Source organism: Protopterus annectens, chromosome 2.part0 (genome assembly GCF_019279795.1).
Source record: "Protopterus annectens isolate FY-2018-M chromosome 2.part0, PAN1.0, whole genome shotgun sequence".
In the NCBI taxonomy this organism is placed as follows: Eukaryota; Metazoa; Chordata; order Ceratodontiformes; family Protopteridae; genus Protopterus; species Protopterus annectens.
In genome coordinates, this window is record NC_056728.1 from 1,419,967,451 (window position 1) to 1,419,991,173 (window position 23,723).

Here is a 23,723-nt window from a genome sequence, read left to right on the forward strand (position 1 = left end):
TTGCAGTGAATTTGCGTGCCCAGGGGATCGAGGTCATATTTACATGTATATTGCGGAATTTGCGTGGCAGGGGATCGGAGGTCATTTTCCATTTTACGATTGTTGCAGGGACACGACTGTCCAATCAGGGACTGTCCATGGCACATTGGGACAGCAGGTAACCCTGGTGACCATGCCCATGTCGCTACTGGGGTTTCCACCTTTTCCATTTTCCGATCTGGGATATTTCCGGGACTCACATCTGACTTTACAGGCCGACACATACAAGCGGTCACTATATAGCATGGAAATTCACTTGCTTGCCTAAATAATATGCTTATTATTGTGGCAATTTCCTTGCTTATTCTGTTTTTTGTGTCATTTAGGTATTTCTGTTACAGAAATAACCAATTCATGCTACCATTACATTAAATACGGGATATCATTGTGTCCTACAATCGTAGCACGTCAGCCATTTCTAATCGTTTTTAGGGACACAACTGTCCATGGAGTGACTGCCCCATCTAAAGTGGTTCAGGTGGTGACCTTAGTCGCTGCTCCTATGTCGGTGCGGCGCGCTGACATGCGGCTGTACACCTTCTCTGAGTGTAAACACTGACAGTGCATTGCGGGATGAACGCGGTCTTATGCGTATCCTTTACTCCTTGGACGGGTACACTTATGCCTTCGTGGCTTCTATTTGCTTCTCCATTAATTTGGGACGGGGACTATGTTGCATACTGTACATGCGTTTCATTCTGCACAGGACCTGGCTGCTGCCATTACTATTGTGGGCGGACCATGGCTGTCAGCACATTAGGTTGCTCACCTCATGCTGGCTTAGACACGCCTCCAGACGCATCCTACCTGGGCTCGCTCACGTACACTACGCACGTGTCTGTGATTCCGGTGCACTCTCATTAATATGTATATGGCGCTACTGCGCCGGATATTCCATGCACCGCCGGCGCAGGCCTTACGCCCGCCTTGCGCCGAGCTTCATGAATCCCGGGGTTTGTCTATATTCCTATGATCATACCCCCCTGGCTGAAAATCTTATTTTAAGCTGTACTGCTTGTCTCCTGAACTCATCATTATTGGAGCAAATCCTTCTTATTCTGGTAATCTGGGCCTTAAGAATGTTATTCACTATGTGGTGTGGATGATTGCTGCTGGCATGCAATATTGAATTTTTGGAGAAAGGTTTTCTGTACAAGGTAGTACCATCTGTGGCTTTAATAACTTTCACATCCAAAAATTCTACTGATTTTGAATCTATGTTGCCACTAAAATAAATGCCATATTCATTGGAATTTAAATATTCCACAAACTCATGTCATTTCAACATATCTCTTGTCCAATGGACCCAACAGTCATCTAAATATCTCTGCCACATAGTGAGATTGTTCTTAACCCTATTTTTTCTGCTATAAATAAGGTCAGCATATATGGGTGCAAAAGTTGCACCCATTGCTGTACCCTTTGTAAACACCATTCTTTCTTGTATGTGAAGGAATTATGCTCCAAAATCAATCTTAATAAAGTTAACAAGAATTCCATTTCAACCTTATCATAAGTACCTGATATTTCCATCCAGTGTTTCATTGCTCTGATACCTGCTTCATGCGGGATACTCGTATACAAGGCACACACATCTAATGTGTCCATATAAGTATCTTTGGAGAGCTGTATACCATTCATGAGCATCAAAAATTGGTTGGTATCTTTTATACATGCTGTGACATGCACCAACAAAGGTTTCAACTTGTATTCCAAGTATTTGGACAATGGTTCTATCAAAAAACCCCAACCAGCCACTATAGGGAGCCCTGGTGGTGCATTCACCTGTTTGTGTATTTTTGGTACGAGGTAAAAATATTGAGAGCTTGGGTCCTGAACCCTCAATTGTATAGATAAAGGGTCCGTAATGGCCCTTTCCCTAACCACCTCTTTTAATACTTCATCTAACTTTTCTTTAAATCTCCTGGTGGGGTCCCTTAGAAGTCTACAGTAAGATGTGACATCACTTAGATGTTACTCCACTTCTTTATTATAATTGGTTTTGTTCCATACCACTGTGGCACCCCTTTTATCTGCTCTTGTGATAATCAAATCTGTATTTTGTTGTAAATTTTTCAAAGCTATTTTCCCCCTTTTGTCAAATTATATGTATCTTGTTTGAATACTTCATTTTGGTTTGTTTGTAACTCATTTAATATCTGTTGTTCAAACACTTTAACCACCCCATGATATGGTGGTTGTAAGTTAGAGTACTTAAATCTAAAATTTTCAACTTCCCTATGTAACATATCCTGGGGTCTATGTGAAAAAAATATTTTAAATTCAAACTTCTACAAAAAGTTTTTAAATCCTGAACCACATCAAAGTGTGACACATAAGTACTAGGTACAAATCCCATCCCTTTGTTCAAAACCTTTATTTCTAACTCTGTAAAGTGATAGTCAGTTAGATTAACCACTAACTGATTTTCAACTTCCCTACTTGAAGTGGAAACATTAAAGCCATCAGCTATGTTGTCATTATCTCGATGAATATTTTTTCCATCACCTCTATGCCTGTGTTTTCTACCTCCCCTTCTAAAAGGCCCCTAGACTTCTTGGGTATAGGAGAAGTCACTGTATGTGATTCCAGTCCTTCATTTTCTGTGTCCATGTTCGAATACCCTGATGACTGTTCAGAGTTACTGGAAAAATCAACATTTTTCCTAAGTATGGATCTTGCTCTCTTTCTTTTTGGTCTGTTACTACTTTTTAAATTTTCTGTATACCTAATTGTTTTCTTAATTTCTTCCATGAATCAGTTAGTGGTTTTACAGCCTGGGGGTATGATCATAGGAATATAGACAAAGCATTTAAACAAGCAGAGGTCCAGCCCAGAAATCAGTTATTAAAGGAAAAAGAACCAACATATACTAAGGTAGATCAAATTAGGGTTATTAACAAATATGGGCCCAATACATTCAAGATTAGGCAGATTATTGTAAAGCATTGGCACATACTTAAGTCAGACCCATTTTTTGATACAGTGTTAGGAAATCATTGCATTGAAATACCATCAGAAAGGTACAAAACATATCTCTCTACTGATGAACAATAACAGGGCAAATCCCACATGTAGGAATATGCTAATACACTCATAAAAAATAAATAATAAAATGATGTGAAGCTATAGTTTGTTTAAAGTGGATGTAATATCAACATTTTGCAGCTGTAGAAATGCAAAAACATTGTATTACTCTCCTAAGATATGACATTGTCAGTTCTAATGTTAAACACTCATTAGCAAAGAAAGTGTAATTATTACTAAATGTGCAACCCTCGCAATGCACCATTACATGTGAATATGAAAGGGTATAGCAGTTTCATTTATATATTTACCTATGTTGGCCAGGTACATCCCTCTGCAATTGTGTCCCTTTTCAGAGGAGAGATCAGTTGGTACTTATTCAGACTATGACAAATATGACCAGGACTGTAGGATAATTTGCCTGTTATTTTTCTGATAGATGCCGTGGGATCATTATCAAAGTGAAATGTCAGAAATGTAACCTTTGTTTAAGGTCTCATCAGAATCCTGTTCTTCTGGAATTCAGCAGTTCTTGTATGCTTCTCCACAGTGCCACTGTTAAAAATGCATATGTTTGTCAGAAGTGGGTATAAAACTCATTGCCTTCTGCTATACCTAACAGACAGGCTCAGTCCCTTCTGATTCCTGACTGTTGTATTCTTTCTCTGCTATTTTACTGATCAGTGTTTCATGTATGTAATATTATTGCTGTTATATTTTGAGAGAGGAACTATAGGTTCATAGGTTAGTACTAAGCTAACTGCCCTTGCGAGCCATTTTAAGCCTGGCCAATTATCCCTTATGAGACTCAAATCCTGCACCTTGTATTTGTAAGGCAAACACAGGTGTGTGTGTGTCATTGTGTGTGTGTGTGTGTGTGTGTGTGTGTGTGTGTGTGTTTGTGTGTGTGTGTGTATATATATATATATATATATATATATATATATATATATATATATATATGTATATACTTATATGCACTACAAATAATTAGCATGCTAAAATATGCAAGCCATATGTTGCAAAACTGCCACAAATATAATTATTTAACATTTGTTTATCGAGAATGTCTGACTTGGAACAAGGCCAATTTTCAGCAGAGGCCCAGGGAGAAAAGCTTCATACACGTCTTTGTAATGTGGGAGGAAACTGGAGCACCTGGAGGAAATCCACACAAATGCAGGGAGGACATTACAGAGTCCGCATAGAAGGTACTCCAGATGAGAACTGAACCGGACAACCTCTTGCTGTGAAGCGACAGTGATACCACTGCCCCACTGCCCTGTCCATATTATCTTCATGCTTTAACAAGTTTCAGTAGTGGGGGGTCCAGCGCATCAGGTTGACACATGGTTATTGTCAGCAGGTTGCCTTGTGATTGACAGTGATGGCACCATAAACATAACACAGTCTGATGATACAGTGATACTGTTATCAATAACATTAAAAGGCATTGATTGCCATAACGCCACATCATTACCAGACCTTGGTGCCACACTTGGCATCTATCAATGGGTGCAGTGGTCAGTGAGCCAGGCACAGATAGCTGATTCACTCGGCACAGCAAAGATTGTGAATGGGCTGCATGGACTACATGAAGAATTGCAACTGCTGCAGGGACTTCACACACCACATGCAAAGAGAGAAGGCATATAGAGATTTGGAGTAAACATTCATGAGAGGGCAGAAGGGACCCATTTGGCTTCTATTGTCACATCCATGAGGATACTGAGAAATTTCCATAGTCGCCATACAAGGGTCAAGACTGGAAGTGCACTATCACAGTAAAGGCTTAAACAGGTGTGACACACTATTACAGAGACTGTATTATTGTCCCTTTTGTCCTAGACTGCTTCCTGCCCTAGGCATGGGCACTCATATGGTCACTGCTGCCAGTTTTAGTTCAGGGATACACCACTGGGCTTTTCCCAGGATTGTGGATGTTGTCCATCTATTTCTTCCACCACAGGTGGAACAATGGCTTTCTTCTACATCCATTATGCATTATAGGACCACACGGTACAAAAAGGCAATGTTCAATAAGTCAAAGAAAGCTCCACCTTGACATTGGAGTAACTCTCCAAATGACTGTCTCATGTGAGGTTAACCCATCCACCTCCCTTAACTCTTATATCTAGGGTATCATTACTATCACCTGCCATTTGTACCCCCTAGCTGGGCATAAGGTAATTAACTGCCTTTTCACCACCATTCTGGCCTTTTTGGGTAAGGTCATGTTTTATACACAGTCCTGACAGTCAATGTACTGTACTTCCTAGCCTGTGAGTGTTTTTTTCTCTGTTGTCCTTGTTATGGCCCATAATTGAGGACTAGGATTCACTTCTCTGCCACTGCTGCAACATACTGCTTTCACTTTTGTCTCACATCACTTACCACTGTTGCTGATTTCTCTTATGACTAATCACCCATCTCTTCCTCCTCTATTACTCCCTCATGTGTCCCTAAGCTGTTTTTGCTTGTGTGCTACCATACTGTGTGACTTGGCACAGACCACAGATATCTTACTACAAGTCTCAGATGGGTATTCCAGTGTACTAAGATATTCAAAGCTGCAGAAGAAAGCCATTATGAATACAAACACATATGAATATATTTCACATTTGTAATAGAGAGGTCCTGCACAGTGCCTTGGTCAGGGGCTTTGGATTAGGGTCATCAGTAATGGTTTCAAATCATATCCTGCAACATCAGCAGCAAACAGTAATGGACATAGTTATAAGTGACTTACTTCTTATGTACATAAAAACTGTATATTCAGTACTCTGTGTCTAGGAATTTGTGCACCTACCAAATAAATTCTTTATCAAGTCACCACATGAAGCTCTAGCAGATGTTGTAAATGTGCCTGATGTAGACATTATGTAAACTCTCCGGACAGCACACAGATCCATTGTGTATAATACCCTATGTGTTGATCATATGACCTTCTGATTTATGTACAAGATGCCATGTGCAGTACAGGGGACCTTGATGGCAATGTGTGTCCAGTCAATGATGGCAGGGTTTTAGAATCAAATAGTGTATGCCATATGATACCTTAGTACTGGTGGTTCTATTTTCTTCAATGTATGTAAACCAGTGACTACCAAACTCATAATGGTTCCCCTGCTGGATGCTTTAAAGGCTCTGTAGCAAGAATGGTTAAGTCTACAGAAGCCTTCATATAGACTCAGATAGGTGTACAGATCAGCTGCCCAGAATTTTGCAGAATGTCCAGATTTTTAGCCTCATATTTTACGTCTGTTCCTAATAAGATGTGTGATTTTATAGAAAATCATTGATGACAGCAGTCACTAAATTACGACAGACATTTGAATTTCAGACTTCGTATGCCACAGAAAATGTATGTTTATGCAAAGCCTGTTAATCTAATAATGTAATATGTTTATGAGAGCAATACTTAGAATATGTTCCTGATTGTGAGCCTTTATTCCCCATCCCTCATTATTTTTGGCTTTGTCCAGAATTCTTGCACTACAAATTGTACTGTATGGGGGAAGGCATTCCACTTATACACATTCTTGATTCCTTGTGTGAGTAATACATCTACAAATTCCTATATGGTATTTCTGTCCGCATGATCAAGATCAACAATGCAGTGGTAATTTCATATTTATTATTAGTGAATATGCATGTGTATATGGGTTATGTGGCAGTAGTTGACTGATGTTGAAATTGACCTCTGTTTCATTGACACACTTTGTCAGTAAAACAGATGGTTGACACACAATCCCTGGTTTATGGAATATGCCATTTCCCTGAAGATTGTGTGATCTTAGGGTTGGAATAAATAATTAACAGGAGTGTGGGGATTTAGTAAAAACACTGTTTAAAGACTTTCATGGTCCAAGGATAACCTTAGAGCATGCAAAGAAGCATGTCAACATTTGTCAATATTAATGTTTCAATGTTAGTGACATCAGTGTTTCATTGATTCACTTATTACACTATACCATTTATCTATCTTTCTTTCTGTCTATCTATCTGTCTACCTATCTATTAATGCATGCACACACACAATCTCGCACACACACACACACACACACACACACACACACACACACACACACACACACACACACACACACACAAGCACATTCATACATATTAATTTTTTAATATATTTTTTGTGTTGTAAACTATATCCTCCACCTAATATTTGAATGATGATGTAGAATATGCATTTCGGAATTAAATATTTTGCATCTAATAATGTCTAAAACAACAGACACACTTGCATACCCATGTGCACACACATACACATACTCCACTGCAGACATACTCATGCAGATGCATACACATACTTGCATGCATACACATACAAAAATGATAGATGTAGAGACACAGGCACAGTGTCCACCACATACATGCACACACACACATATATACAGAAACTCAGACACATAAAGCACACATGCAAATGTACACACATATAAAAACACCCACTCACTCATACAGAGACATACACAGATGCGTCCATCAGTCACAGACACTTTACTGAATGTGTGCACATCACATGTCTGCTTGTAATAATTGAATGAATAACTGCATTAATAATGGCCACATTAATATATTTCAGTTCATGGATTTCAAAAGCACACAAATATGAGTATCAGTCATAGGTACTTTATTTACTGTATACATATCTGGCTGTGATGAAATGAATGAACAAATTCATAAATGATGGCCATGACAATGTATTTCGGCATGTTACTGTCAGATACTTTTAGTACAGCACATTTTGACTTCCCCGAGTGTGTGTATTTCTTCTAGTATTTATTACTTATAATACTGCCTGATTGTTTAATTAGTGTTCTGTGCCTAGAATCTGGTTTATTTTTGTGCACACACACACACACACACACACACACACACACACACACACACACACACACACACACAAGCACTCAACATATGCAAAGACGCACTTTATCAGGTTTTCCTTGATTATTTTAATCTGATTTGGCTGCCATGAGACAGATGGGTACACAAACTTCATAGCAGTGCTGAAGTCTATGTGCTCATGTATCTCACAGCAGCCAATATTTGTATCTGTTGAAGCAGCTCTCCCTTCTAGCACTGTTAAGTTCCTGCACATTAAGCTTCTCTTTAAGGAAATTAGAACAAGGCTACAAAATATCCGGATGGAATACAGCTAAAATGTTTACTTCGTAGTCAGCTGTTTTCTGGTAAGTGATTAGAAAACAAATGTTACTTGGAGAAAACATATTAGTCATTGCATTTGGATTCAGCTGTGAATTGTCATGCTTGTTTTTTTAGATTAATTCCGTGATTTATAATGCTGAATGTCCAGTAGATACTTAGCACATTAGGAGCCTATTTTCTAAGTTGGAATAAATGTTTTGTAAGCAGTATGGCTGACCTTGAATTAGCATGTTAAGTAAGTATACTGTTGTATATCGTTGTTCTACTGCCTACAAAGAAGCAATTTATAATCAAAATGTGAATAATTACTGATTTCAAATGTGTTTTTTGTATGTGGAAAGAGTGATGGTCAGAGAAACAATAGTTAATTATTTTGTTTTACTTAGCTGTAAGAGGATACATTTGCCTGTGTATTATGGTTTATAGTCAGAATGTATTCTTTACATAAATAAACAGTCATGTGATACATTTTACCCTTTTAAATTCTTTTATTTCATAAATCAGTCATATATATGCAAATGTAGATGTAGACAAACAGCAGAATGGAGACATCAGGTCACGGTGTCTGTCTTATACAGAAAGTGGGGTATAACACCATCTATTCCTATCCTGCTTTCTATGTAAAGATACCAATGTTGATGAGATAGTAGGGTCTGTATGACTTTTACAAGTCATATCATTTCCTTACTACTGTATTAATGTTCAAATTAATGAACTACTATTTTTGTATAAATGTGCAATTCAAAATGGTATCTTGTTGCTATGTTTCTGCATATAGCCATAATCAAACATGGCTGGAGAAGAAGGGGCTTGGCAAAAAAGATGGACAACTGAGGGGTACATATTAATTTCAAATTATGGGCTCATTCAGTGAGAGAAAATGAAGGAGGGGACTATGTGTTTACATATAAGATTATCCCAGAGGTAGGTGGTCATGAACTTGCACTGTTGTGTCAAAGTCTGGAATGCACTGGGGATTTGAAGAAGGACAACATACTACACTTTAAAATAGGGCACTAACTGGTCTCTTAACTTACTCACTAATGAACTCATGAAGCTACATAGCAGAGGCTGCCACATTGCCACCATGAGCACATTGTAGTCATTACTTATTGTTATATGGGAAATCTGGCAGTATAGTGACAGTGTGCCCATTGTGTTACAGGATGCTTCATAAATTCAGGGAATGAAGAGTAGTTTTTCTTAATTTTCCTTACATCTAACTGGATTTACACTTCCTCAACGAAACTGGTTGTTGTTGTTGTTGTTGTTGTGTCTTTCGGCTTTTCCCGGTTAGGGGTCGCCACAGCAGAACTCCGATCTGCTAATGATAGGCACTGTGACCTGATTCTCCCATTCTGCACTTTTTCTACATTTAGCTACTATCTGTGTATATATATATATATATATATATATATATATATATATATATATATATATATGATTAACATACAACATTTACAAATATAATTGGTAAAATGCTTCACGTGATTATATTTTCATTTAAAGAATACAGTCTGATTATAAATGACATCATTCATGCAAATCTGTCCTCCTACATCTAAAATTATGTTCCAGCATCAAGATCATGTCATACTTAACAAACATGACAGATATGCCCTAAATCAAAACTTCACTAAATAAGTAAAACAAATTAATTAATTATTGTTCATCATTCTCTCCATACATACATAACACATTGGAAAACAGCAATTGTTCACACTTTGATTATAAACTGTTTCTTTGTGGGCAGTAGAAGAGCATTATATTAACTTTACATCTCAATTCAAGAAGAACTCTGATGTTTACAACAATTTTAATGTCCTATTGGGCACTAATATTATATATGCCCAAAAGAAGAGTTAAACATTTGTCACAGATAGCTTATTTGAAAGTATAATGTTTTCATTAAATTTGCGTTTGTAAAGCACTGTCATATTTCACTACCAAATAAAATTAATGACAATCATGAATTGAATACAGAATGTAATTATGAATTAGGTAAGATTTTCTTTAGACATGTAGTTTGCATCTTTGCAGCTAATGTAATTTTTTTATGGAAGACTTTTGCAGAGCAAATGATGGGAAGATTTTCTCTGGCAGTCCCAATACTTGTTTCCTTGTCCTGTTTTGGATCCATGAATGGTGGAATCTTTGCTGTTTCAAGGTAAGATATACAAAAAAATAAATTCATTACTGGATTTTTTTCAGAAATTTTAGACTTAAAACTATGAGCATAGGTGAATTGGAACATTTGTGAATTATTACCTAAGAAGGGAAGATGTACCTCCCCATCAATTTAATATAAAACTGAAAATGGGAAGCCCATAAAATTCTGCATAATTAGGTTTACAATGAGGTCATGACTGTTATAGCACATTTTTGTCTACTATCACCATAGTTATCGTCCAACAAAATAAGAATGCAAAAATACCTTACAAAACTATTTGTCCCGATCCACTTCACTAAAACACCATACACCAAATCAACATTTGATGACCTTTTATTAAACTTCATAAAGCATCATGACTTTATTGCCTACCCCCATCCCCTTCCTATCCCCCTACCCTCCTTCTCTCTGCCTAAGCCCTAAATGAAGAAGATGTCTCTGGACAAATTGGTTTGTTTGCAGAATTGGTTCTGTCTAAAATTGTTATCTGTAGAGTAAATACTCAAAGCAGTATTCATACAGAAATCAGTCATCTGTGCTGTAAAAATGTATAGCACTTAGAAATAAAAAATAAATAAATAAAACATCAATAACAATTTATTTTTCTGAGCCTTGAAAGCTGAATGAAGCAACATCTGTATTGGACTACAGTGCAGCAGTTTTCGTACATATTTATAAGAACATGAAAATGACAGTTTGAGACTTCTGTCATCTATGGAGTATTCATTTAATCAATGTCTCTGCTTCTAGTATATGTAAGACTATCTGAATTCAAGCATTTTTTTCTGAACTACATGCATTCATAAGCTACATATTGCTAATAAAAGTCTTCTCTAGGATTAGTCTAAATTCTGCATAAACGTTTTTCTGACACCATCTGTTTTAAAAAAATTGCCTTGCTTTTTATGTGTGGAATCTATGTGAAATGATGTACTTACATACTGGAACAAACAAGTTTCACTGGTCTACAATACAAGGTCATGACCAGTTGTTTTGTATGATAGGGATGAGTGCTTGCACTAGTACTATGTGTACTAGTATGTCATACTCAATATGACAAGACTCAATATACCTTCCACCATAAACTAAAATAGTACATTTTGCCAAGTAACTAGTGCTAAGTGGATGGAGTAGTAGTCATAATGTATACAGTCCATGTGTCTCTAAGCACTTGTACCAGAAGGCATACTTTGGCTGATTGCCATGAGTTACTGAAAGCCCTTAATGGATGAATTAGTAAAAGGGTAAAGAAATGCCTCCATATGCCTGTGAGACTCCCAAATAATCTTTTTCCCATTTTTGCACATGGAGTTGAGATGTGACATCAACAGGGACCATCATCTAGAACCAATATTAGCACTGACAGGTGGCTATTTATATGATTTTTGTAATATAGACCACAGACGGATGAAAGCAAAAACTGTTACTGTGGCTATAAAAACACTGTTCATGCTGCAATCAGTAGTCTGACACCTGTTGAATGGATGTTTCATGCTACACATAAGTTCTTTTCATTTAAACTTGGCCAGCACAGATGCAGTGTTCATTTCATTTATGTATTACATCACCCTGCTGTTCTATGTAAGTTTAGATATGCTATGCACTGTGTATTGCATGTATTTGCAGCGAGAAATATTATTCATATGTTGTCCACCTAGTAGGCTAGTAAAACTCCTTCTAATTTTGGTAAGATGGGATTAGAACTTCTTTTCAATAGGATCCATCATATACTACTTGCTGGTCTCCATAGCCAACGTTCAAATTCTTTCATAAACAATCTGCTCAGACCACTAAAATAGCCATTTATTGTCCACTATAGTGAAATGTCTGTTATGGATAATTAAATATATTATGGTCAACTTGTTACTCTTAAATACAGTGCAACCCCAAATACAGTGCAACCCCGTTTTACACATACACACACACATACACACACACACACACACACACACACACACACACACACACACACACACACACACACACACACACACACACACACATGCACACACACATACGCAAACACACACATGCACACACATTCACACACACATGCACGTGCACACACACACACACACACACACACACACACACACACACACACACACACACACACACACACACACACACAAATATATGCAAACTCATGCACACACACAATGCATAAGACATAGCGGTTATCATTTTATAGTTGATTACAGCAAATGTAATAGATTGTAGAGCCTGCTCCATTTAAAACCAAATCAGTAAGTATTAAACAGTGGACAAAAAACTAAGGGTAAGTCACTTTTATCAACAGACATCATGCATACTCATTAATTTAAGCTATTTCTTTGATTGTGTGCATCTCAGGTATCTGATTATAATTTAAAGATATGGTCATAGTAAACTATACACAAATATACAGTTTTCCTCCAATGTCAGATTAATGACTTTTTAACTTGATCTTGACTTAAGGGTCAGTCATTTTCATTCACAGATAGACCTTGTATCCAGAAGTCATAGTCATGTATAAATGCTCAGTTTTCATTGTACCTATAGATGTCTGAGCATGGTAAAAATAATAATGGCCACAGTAATGTATTTCAGATTTGTTTTCAGACAGCCACACAATAGCTACAATAAACTATTGCATATTACTTCTCTAAAAATCACACTAGTCTTGAAATGTCAGCTTAAGGTTGATTTAAGTTGGGCAAATGGCAAAACGGTCAGTCACATTCAACCACAGACAACTCCATGATGCCCTATAGTTATAGCCACTTTGATTGTCTGCATTTCCAGATATCTGCTTGGGATAAAAACATTATTGCCAATATAATGTACCGCATATTAGTTTCAAACAAACACTAGCCACAGTAAAGTATTCTATATTGCTTCACACAAATAACAGTAATAATGCAGTCATAATAATGAGCAAATCATATCAGGGTCAATTAGCTTTATCTATATGCAGCCATCTGAAATATTCAGGAATTATAGCTATTTTCTTAACCTTATACATACCAAATTTCTTACTGTAACATTTTTTTTAAATAAATAATGGCCAAAATATTGTATTATAACTGTTTCATGGGATCATAGGATCATAAGAAGTTACTAGGGTAATGGCCCTGAGGTCCTTTCAAGACTAGCCAAGAGTTTTTCCCCCCAAAAAAGAAACCTAATTCAGAACCTGTCATCCCTATCAATGTCCACATGCTTTCTAGTCAGCAACAGTAAAGTATTATAATATTTGCCTCTGCTCAAAATACCTGTTTGCTTGCTAGGGTTAAAGAAATACTTACATTATCCTACCATTGACTTAATGGTTGCTGCTGTTTCCACTGTGGTCATAGTTTGCTGAACTTTTGCAGGATTTCTGCTCCTTGATTTGTCATCCACAATCTAGACAATGAGTCTGATCCATTCTCTAGATCAAGAATGATATAAAGAAGCAACCCTGTAAGTTGAGTGGTCAGGTCATGTACATAGCATCTTCCGCATAGAGTGCTGCATCTTAGGCTGCTTTGGACAAGGAGAAGTATGGATTGTTTATTTAGTTAAGTGATGTTGCTGCCATATTTCCATATGAAATAAATATGTAAAAAATTCCTTAGACAAAAAGGGACCCTAGTCAGACACTTAGTTCACTTACTGGTAAGGCTGGTTGTGACTGAAAAATTAATTTTCTTTTAACCATGAATGAATTTATTTTTTCACATATTTATCTTTCCTCCTCTTTACCAATCCCTGGAAGTTAAAAATTCATTAAGAGGAGGGGGAGCAACACAACCACTATCTTTGTACTTTTTTTGTTCTTATGTGTTGACGAAGATTGAATAGTTTGGCCTCAGGCACGAACTGTCAGTATCAACTACATCTGCCTGGTTTATGTTCTCAATACTTTATTTGACCAACTTTATGGTGATTGAAATTTTTTGCTGTTGCTGGAGGTAACTTGTCATTAGGAATGTTGAACTGGAAACCATAGGTGTCACAGATTCCCAGATATTGTCAGGCCTCAACTCTGGTACCCAAACTAAATATGTTAGTAAGTGCTAGTTCCAAGGCATTGCTGCCTAAAGATGAAGAAAATGCTGTCCAGATGAAGTATAGGTCTTTGGCCTATGATGTGATTCACTGGTGTAGCTGACCAAGTAAATATGAGGATAATTAAAATCCTCTAAAAGCATCATAAGGCTATCACCTGTGGTTTCAAGTACAACGTTTAATAAAAAGAAATTAGTTCTGAAATCATTCCATGCTATCAGTATAGCTGAGAGAGAATTACAGATACAGAAAATGTCAAGAACCATAAGGTCATTTTTCAGATCAATAGAATTAAGCCCCCTATAATGCTTTTCTGCAAGAAAAACACTCAAGTCACCACTTGATGTGTGGGAACATTGCCATTCATATTTTGTAAATGCACATATTGAGATTTCAATGGAACCACAAAATTCATTATGATAGAATATTAATTTGTTTCAAACAAATTAAAATATAAAGATTATCTTTTTTTACTTTAACTTCTGGCATTAGTATGGTACATTTTTATAATGTTATTTGATCCAGCTGATAAGATGTGTCTTTTTGTTTCAAAGAACTTTAAAAATAGGGTCCATTTCCTCAGAAAGTAGCTTCCATTCTCTGAAGCTGTGGTGAAACTTGTTTGCAGGAAACATGACACTGTCTATACTGCCTGTTCCGAGAATGTAACTAGCTTATCTGGCTTACTGCTCAGTTCTCTGAACTGGTATCCTCAGCAGTTCTACAATGAGAAGCATAAACTCTGTATTGGCACCTGTTTCTGATTCATCGCATTGGACCTCCACATTATCAGTGTCTGATGATCTTATTCCCCCTAAAACTTTGGACCTGGGCACTCACCTTCTTCACTTCACCCTGACTACACCTCTGTTTTTTCACATTTGGCAATAACCTGAACTATTTTACGTAACCCACACTTCAACAATCATCTATTAAAATATCTACCATACCCCAGACTTCAACAATCAGTTATTAAAATAAAACTGGCAAGTTGAAAATACTTGGAGAATAAAATAATGTCACTGAATATAGCTTTCACACCTTTATTTTGACAGAGTTCTTTAATACTTTCTTCTGAACTAGTCATATTTGTTAGAAGAACATTTTTTTAAAGTCATTTAGTCCAACATGAAAAAATATAAAGACTTAAAAAAGTTCTGGTGGAAGTCAGACAAACGTGCTAGTCTGTACAGTTTTTAGTCTTTCTTTTTTTTCAATAATCATTTTTATTGTTTTGCAAAACCATTATACATTTCACACACTATTTACATTATGTACAATATTGCTTCCAATATTTTAGTTCCATTTTGAATTTCCCTATTATACATTAAGAGTAAATATCATTTTAACCAAGTACAGGAAAATAAAATCACAAAAAATTAAACATAAAAGCATCTACTATAGACAATTATAAACCAACTCAAGCCAATAATTTGTATTATTTCTACATTTTCTATCTAATCCAAGAATGTGTTGGTACACATACATAATGACCTGACGGAAAGTGGATAGGAACCGCTACGCCAAAATAATATTAAAGATTTGTTCCCAAATTTTTATGCTGTTTATACTTTTCTTATTATTTCTAATTAACAATTTGTGCTAATATATGCTTAATCGCTAACAGCCTGAAATTTTGCCACGACACCTGTGCTGGGTTCAACCAATTTGTGGCTATATATAATTTCATTAGTAAACTAATATTCATAATTACAATCTTTTTTGTTTTGTCCAAATTCTCCGGTGGAATATGTAAAATCAGAAATTCCCAGGAGAGTGTTGAGTTTGGTAACCCATTTTTTGTAGTTGTAACTTTAATGAATTCCATAATTTATAAATGCACTTGCAACTCCAGAACATGTGTAACAGGTCTGCTGTCTGATCTACACACTGTGGACATTTAGGTGACTTTTTTGAATCAAATTTATGAAGTGTTAGATGGGTATAATATGCATTGTTAAATATCATCAATTGAGTAAAGACCAGTTGTTGAAGTGATATGGATTTTAATGTTAAGTTAAACGCCTCTACTATTTTACTGTCGTCTAGGGATGGCAATTTCTCTCTCCAGTATTTCGATAACAAAATATGATTATTATATTTTCTCTCTTTTGCCATTTTATACACTGAGGATATATATTTTCTATCTTGTTGCAATGCTTCCCACAGATGACATGAAATAACTAGTTCCTCTTTTTTAATTTCAAAACTGGTAAAATAATTTATGGCCAAATCTTTTAACTGCCTCATTATAATTAAATAAGAAATGGGAAGATTCATCTCTTTTAAGATATCATGTACCGCTACTCCTAAGAAGGGGTATAAATCCCTTACAGTTAATTCTGTATGTGTAATGTACATGTGTAACAGGTCTGCTGTCTGATCTACACACTGTGGACATTTAGGTGACTTTTTTGAATCAAATTTATGAAGTGTTAGATGGGTATAATATGCATTGTTAAATATCATCAATTGAGTAAAGACCAGTTGTTGAAGTGATATGGATTTTAATGTTAAGTTAAACGCCTCTACTATTTTACTGTCATCTAGGGATGGCAATTTCTCTCTCCAGTATTTCGATAACAAAATATGATTATTATATTTTCTCTCTTTTGCCATTTTATACACTGAGGATATATATTTTCTATCTTGTTGCAATGCTTCCCACAGATGACATGAAATAACTAGTTCCTCTTTTTTAATTTCAAAACTGGTAAAATAATTTATGGCCAAATCTTTTAACTGCCTCATTATAATTAAATAAGAAATGGGAAGATTCATCTCTTTTAAGATATCATGTACCGCTACTCCTAAGAAGGGGTATAAATCCCTTACAGTTAATTCCTTAATAAATGGATATTTCTTTAAGTCTATCAGTTGATTCCCAATAGTTATATTAGGATTCCCATCAAACGGTTGAAACATCATCATATATTTTAAAAGGTTCAAGGAGGCAAACAGAGTTTGAGTCGCCATTGCCCATACCTTGATGTGCTCCATTAACTCATATTTACTCAATGTTTTTATATTCAAAAATGGTACAGCTTTAACATTAATTCCCTTCCCTTTTATATGCTTATAATTTAGCAGTACCCATTTGGGTATCCATTTTCAATTTTCACTGTCCAAGTAAGACACCCTTACAATCCTATTGGCCTGAATCACTGTATAATACATCTCAAAATCTGGTAAATCCAACCCCCCCCTCGTTTTAGGAGCCATCAGTTTCTCATAGGATATTCTCGTTTTTCTGGGTTCCCACAGAAATTTCCCCAATCCTATCTGAAATTGCTTAAAAAAGGATTTTGTGATTTTAAGTTGTGCTGCTCTAAAAATATATAGCATTCTGGGGAGAACGTTCATTTTTATTATCGCTGCTCTTGCCATCATCGGTAGCTTCAACTTACTCCATTTTTTCAAATCCATTGTTATTCGGTCTCCAGTTGCCTTAATATTGTTGATAAAAAATTCTCTATTTTCAGTTGAGAAGTCAATCCCCAAATATTTTATTCTTTCTTCAGTTTTTAGTCTTTCTAAGCAGGATGCAGTAACCTTTTCTTTGCTGAGTGTTATCAAAAGATTAATTGTTTTTTTTACCATTGAGTTACCCAGTACAAGAACCCATCCCCTCCATGTTTTTCATTAGATGAATGCCTTTGTCAGGTGAGTGTTTATTTAGACCAGTCTAATAAGAGGGACATTTAGAGAAACAAAATCAGTTAGATTACAACTGTGGAGCTCAAATCAAAGAAGATCCCACATGCCAGGTTAAGTAGAGATGCACTCATAACATACATTTGAGACAGAGAACCCACTCTGCTCATTCAGAAGTCAGCCTGACAGCAGCTATGGACTCAGAGAAGGAGGAAATGAGAAAGTTCACACTACAGTCAAAATATCTGAAGCAGTGTGTTGAAGTAGACAAATATGAAGATATGGGAGAGGATGAGGGGCTTGACATGCATGAGAGAGAATGAGGTAGTGAAGCAGCATGAGGTGAGCAAGGCTAGGGGGATTAGCAGCGTGGAATAGTAATAAGACCAGGGTTACAGTAATAACCGGCCATGAGAGACAAAAAGAAGGTGCTATATCAACATAACAAGACAATGTTTTAGCAGTGTAAGGGACTCTTGAAGAGACGAAGTGGCAACCTAACTTAAAATGTTGTAGCATTAAATTATTTTTTCAATATAAGAAAGCAAATGAATTGTTAGTTCATGTACAGTCATGACTAGCTGTGTTATTAGTGCAAAACAGAACATGGGAATACATGACAGAAAAGATTTGCCCGAAAGCATAAATCAAGTGCTAAATAAACAAAGCCTAGAACTAAAATCATCAAAACTGCATATCAAAAAACTGTCCAAAGCTATTTAGTTCACAAAAAAGCATTAAACCATAACTCATATCAAGACTTCATCAGAATTAATTTAAAAAATATGGTATACAGTTATACGGAATAATTGATAAAACTGTCCAAATCCATATGACTGATATTAAAAAAATGATGTAAACTATATTTAAGTGAATACTGTAACACGAGTGCCTCAAATGTTTGGATAAAGAAGAGGTATAAAGCTAAACCTCTCATTTAAACAGGTGCAATATGAAAATCATCATTTCGATTTTTTTAGAAGATGATTGTTATCCATGTCATCTCCAGATGTGTCAAATACAAAATGAAAAGTATTGGTTGCTCACATATGGGTGCTCATATAATTTACACATTACTCAAAGGAACATTTCCAGCCACAATAAAAAAGCAAAAAAAATAAATAAATAAAAAAACAAGAATCACTGTGACTAAACCTACTAAAAATAAAAGCTGCAGTTGTTATGTTCTCCACACTGCCACACTGTAGAACAGAAAAATTAAAGTTAAGCAATAGCACATTTCAAAGAAAAGCCTTTCCACCTAATAAGGTACTGCTTTTTAGAACAAAATAATATATGCAAATTAAAAACAAATAAAAAAAAAATAAAAATGCATCAGGACCATTGAACTATCCTGTGATAATCATTCATATTCAAAACATCTTCAGCTTCAACCTATCCACAGGGTTTGTGACTTCCTTTAAAAAATAATAGTAACAGCAGGTGCAATAAATAATATTCTGTGTAAGTATCTGCATGTACTTGTCTTAGTACGTCAACTCATTTCTGGATGCGAGAAAAGGCAAAACAGAAAAGAAGTCCTTTAATACAATGATATTATTTAGAAAAGGTAGGAGATGTCTTCAAGTTTTGCCATTGCAGAATAGCAATAACTGGGTATTGATAATGTTGTATTGACCATTGCTCACTTTACTTGCTTATTTGGACTTTGCATTTGTGATCAAATCACACCATCCATGAGTAAATCTTGCATTTTCCATATCTGAGGGTGAGTTATTGCTTAAACAGTCTATTCAGTAGTATAAAGTCAATCTGAGAGACTCCTAGCATATGTTTCTATAATACCCTTTTTCAGTGCATTCAAACAAGTACAACTTCTGATAGACAATAGGTGATGTAGGCAATCACAAATGCATTCTTTATTTTATCATCATACAAATAACTGCAAAAACATAGTACAATATAAAATTACAATGTTTATCATATTGATCACTGTTGCTGCGTCCTTAGCTATACAGGTTATATCCTGCCAAGGATATAAAAGCTGACCAGCTTCCCATGATTCAAGGTATTTTCCACATGCCCAGTTTGTCAAGCAACTCAATCTGAGCTGACTAAAAAACAAGTTTGGGTGCCAAGCCCTTCAGAGTTTTATTGCTGCCAAAGAGTATGCTCCTCCGAGGCCTTTGAGAATAGGTGGCCTGCTTATGCAGATAATTTCCTGGGCAGGGAAGTTCCCTTTGGATAAAAAAAAAAAAAAACTTCCATTTAATAATTTTGTTTATAATTGATATGTTCCTGTTCACAAAAGTTATTTTAAAGCTCAGAGGCTATGTTTTAATGCACTGTCACAAGAGTGTAGTGTACTTTTAAATGGGAATGGTCTTCAGTTTAAAAGTTGTTGAACTGCAAACCATTTTTCTGCAGTGAATTTTTTTTCTTTTACTTTGTGGGGCTGGCAAAGTGTTTAAATTGATTTTTACTGTGTTTGTCTATGAAAAATAATACGTTTAAAGACGTTTTGTTTTAGTAGCATTTGCTGCTTGTTTTCCCTGAGGAAGAGGCACCATTTTCAGCTTGACTATGGAACAATCTGCCAGTCCCATTGTTAGACAATCTCCTATCCTCAAAATGAAAAAGGTAAGCAAAAGTCTTTGAAATCACAGCAAGCTAACAATTTGCCTCAACCACAGGTGGAGTGAGTCTGCTGCAACCATTAACTGGACTTCAGACCTCTCATCTTTCCCCTCGGGTGTAACACCTACAACCACTACAGAATGGAAGTTAGCCACATCCTCTATGGCTGTTGAGGTCCCCTCAGTTGGCAAGGGGCAACCACTCTTGATAATCCAGAGAGAGAACAGTTTTATCAAAATGTTGTGCCCATCCCTGGGGAAGCTGCTGCTGCCATTAATAACACTATTATTCCTATTTTTCCTGTCAAAAAGAAATAGAAAACAAAACATGTACTACTCCTCAAATTTCTTTAGATGAGAGTAGCTTACTGGGTCTAGCTCAGGCTTTAAATAAGGCTATTGATCTTTCTTGTAAAGTAATTTCTGGTAAAAGAAAGATGGATGTCACCTTTCCTGAAGAGGTTCAAGATTCTGAATCTAGGCATGAGGATGAAAAGACAGATATAGGGTTTTCTCCTCAGATTTCTGATTCAGAATGTGAGGAAAGCTCAGTTTCTGATTTACCTCTGGGAGGTTCTCATTCTCTAAAACTATTCTAGAATCATCCAGTGTTTTCAGTGGGAAAACACTGAGGTTTTGCAGTTTCTAAGAAAATACTATGAGCTGTTAATAAAGGAATTTCCAGAACTTTCACGTATTCCTAAGCTTCAGGGCACCTTCCACTTATAAAAATTGCTAGGCAGTGGACTAAAGACAAGTTTGGACACCAAGCCCTTCAGACCTTTCCTGACAAAAGAGAAAGGGAGGCTGAAACCTGAAAAGACAATGATAGGAACAATAAAAATAAATAATAAATAAATAAATAATCAATTATTTTGTCATCATAAATATCACACCAAACAACATGTGGGGATGAGGGAGGGAGTGGCTACTGCAGAAGTAGTCATTCAGACATCTACTGTTATGACAAGTTTACTTACACAACTGTACTTTATTACTTATTCCATAACTGCATAAGCAGAAACAAAGAATCACAATAACAAACATTTTTCATTATTTCCTGACCATTTTCTTATATTGCTTAAAATATGGACATGTAGAGAAGGATATATTACATGTTCCTTCAGATCATATTGCATATATTAAAAAAGTCTGTATTCATCCCTGACGTCTTCAGATTTAGGAATGTTTTAAACATATCCTAATTGTCTGCAGACAGCACCTCCCAATCTCCTACTTCCAGGTAAATTCTTCGATATGTACATATTAGTCACGCATATATTCTTATATAAACGTTGCAGTCACTGTGGTTTTCTAATGTTCCAAACAATCTAAATGTTATTACAGGACTCTGAGTTGGTATTATTTATTTAACATTTGCTAAACAGGAAAGTCTGACTTGGAACAAAGCCAATTTTCAGTGGAGGCCCATAAGCATGTCTTTTTAACATGGGAGGAAATCGGAGCACCTGGAGGAAATCCAAACAAATACAGGGAGGACATGCAGACTCCACACAGAAAGCACCCTAGCCAAGAATTGAACTGAAAAACCTCTTGTTGGGAGGCAACAACAGTACCACTGCACCACTCTCTGCCCATTTATTTCCATACTATGTTTTCAGTAGAAGCCTCAGTGCTTTTAACTCCTGAGGAACAGATTTGAACTTACATTTATTTGATGCCACAGATGTATATATTTAATGATAGTAATCCATTTAAGAAGTATAATTATTTTTATAAGCATTTCGTTGGCAACATTTGGAAGGTACTGATACCTTATTAAATATAGCATGTATGTGCCAGTACTGAATACTGGGTACTAGTGTAGATGTATTGTTATTCAGTAAGACATAATACAAGAGGATATAGGAGTTACATGTTTCTATAAAGGGACCAGTGTTAGCACCTTACAGTATCATAACAGGTATGATAAGTTATGATGTTGTCTGCTATTTCCAAGGAAAGAAGCAGCTGTCCAAATAAACTCATTTGTGGACAAATTAATGTTACGGTAGAAAACATCAGATGACACAGCTGTAAAGGTTAGCAGTCTTGAGAAAACAGCTCCAACTGCCTGGAAGTGCCTATATCTTATTATGGCTAAAGGCAAGGAAAACACAGAAAAAGGGATACCACTTCCTATTTATCCAGGGGTGTGCCTCAAAAGTGTTAAATAGAACTTTCTGAGGCAACCCACTGCCTCCCGGATCTGTGAGGTAGAGCTGTTAACAATCTGTATAAACTGGGAAGATGGTCATAAAGCAAAAAGTTACAGTAACTGTTACAATTTCTATATGTGATAGAACTGAGAAAATATAACCACAGACAAAACTACATATGACACAGAGATTTTTTTTTTTTTATCAGTATGAGAGGGTGAGTCTATATTGAAAGCCTGAGTGTTATAGCTAGGCCAGGTAAACTGTAACTCTCTTACCCATATTCTTGCTGCAGGAACTTTCAGCTTTTTTAAAAATTCCAAATTGCTTTTACCTCTACTACACATTCTGTCAGCTCTCTATGTCAACTGACCATGTTTATGCATATTTCTTCTATCCAGTTGCCATGTTTCTTGCTGCCACTTGTCCTTTGTATTCAATGTAATGCTATCATGCTTAATACCTCAGATCCATCACATCCTCAGTATATTTGCAGATAAGTTCATTGCTAACTTTTAACCCACCTACCCACATTGTTGCTTGCATTATTTTAATTCTTTTTTCTTGAAATAACCTTGGAATAAATCATAGAGTCCCAAGAGTAAAAAATCCACTTCTACAGGGCTATATAACATACTAGGCTGTATTCCAATGAGTATCAAACATGCAATATCTGAGTCTGTACTACCATCTTCATCCCCATCCTCTCCACAGGGTTTGTAACTGATTTATTTATTGATTTATTTACTGGCGTTTGTTTACCAGGAAAGTCTGACTATGTAGGAGTACATTTTCAGCTGAAGCCTAGGAAGAAAAGCCCTGAAGTATAGCAAAACTTTTAAATAACAATAATTTTTA

General features: G+C 36.1%; 1 protein-coding gene across 1 annotated transcript in view; it reads left to right on the plus strand.

Annotated features, from left to right (window-relative positions):
- The window catches only part of SLC7A11 (solute carrier family 7 member 11), a 1,258,598-nt gene that overhangs the window by 948,115 nt on the left and 286,760 nt on the right, over positions 1 to 23,723 (plus strand). The window contains exon 8 of the mRNA XM_044061647.1: positions 10,317 to 10,420. Coding sequence (XP_043917582.1) covers positions 10,317 to 10,420 — 104 coding nt within the window. The remainder of the gene's footprint in view (positions 1 to 10,316; positions 10,421 to 23,723) is intronic.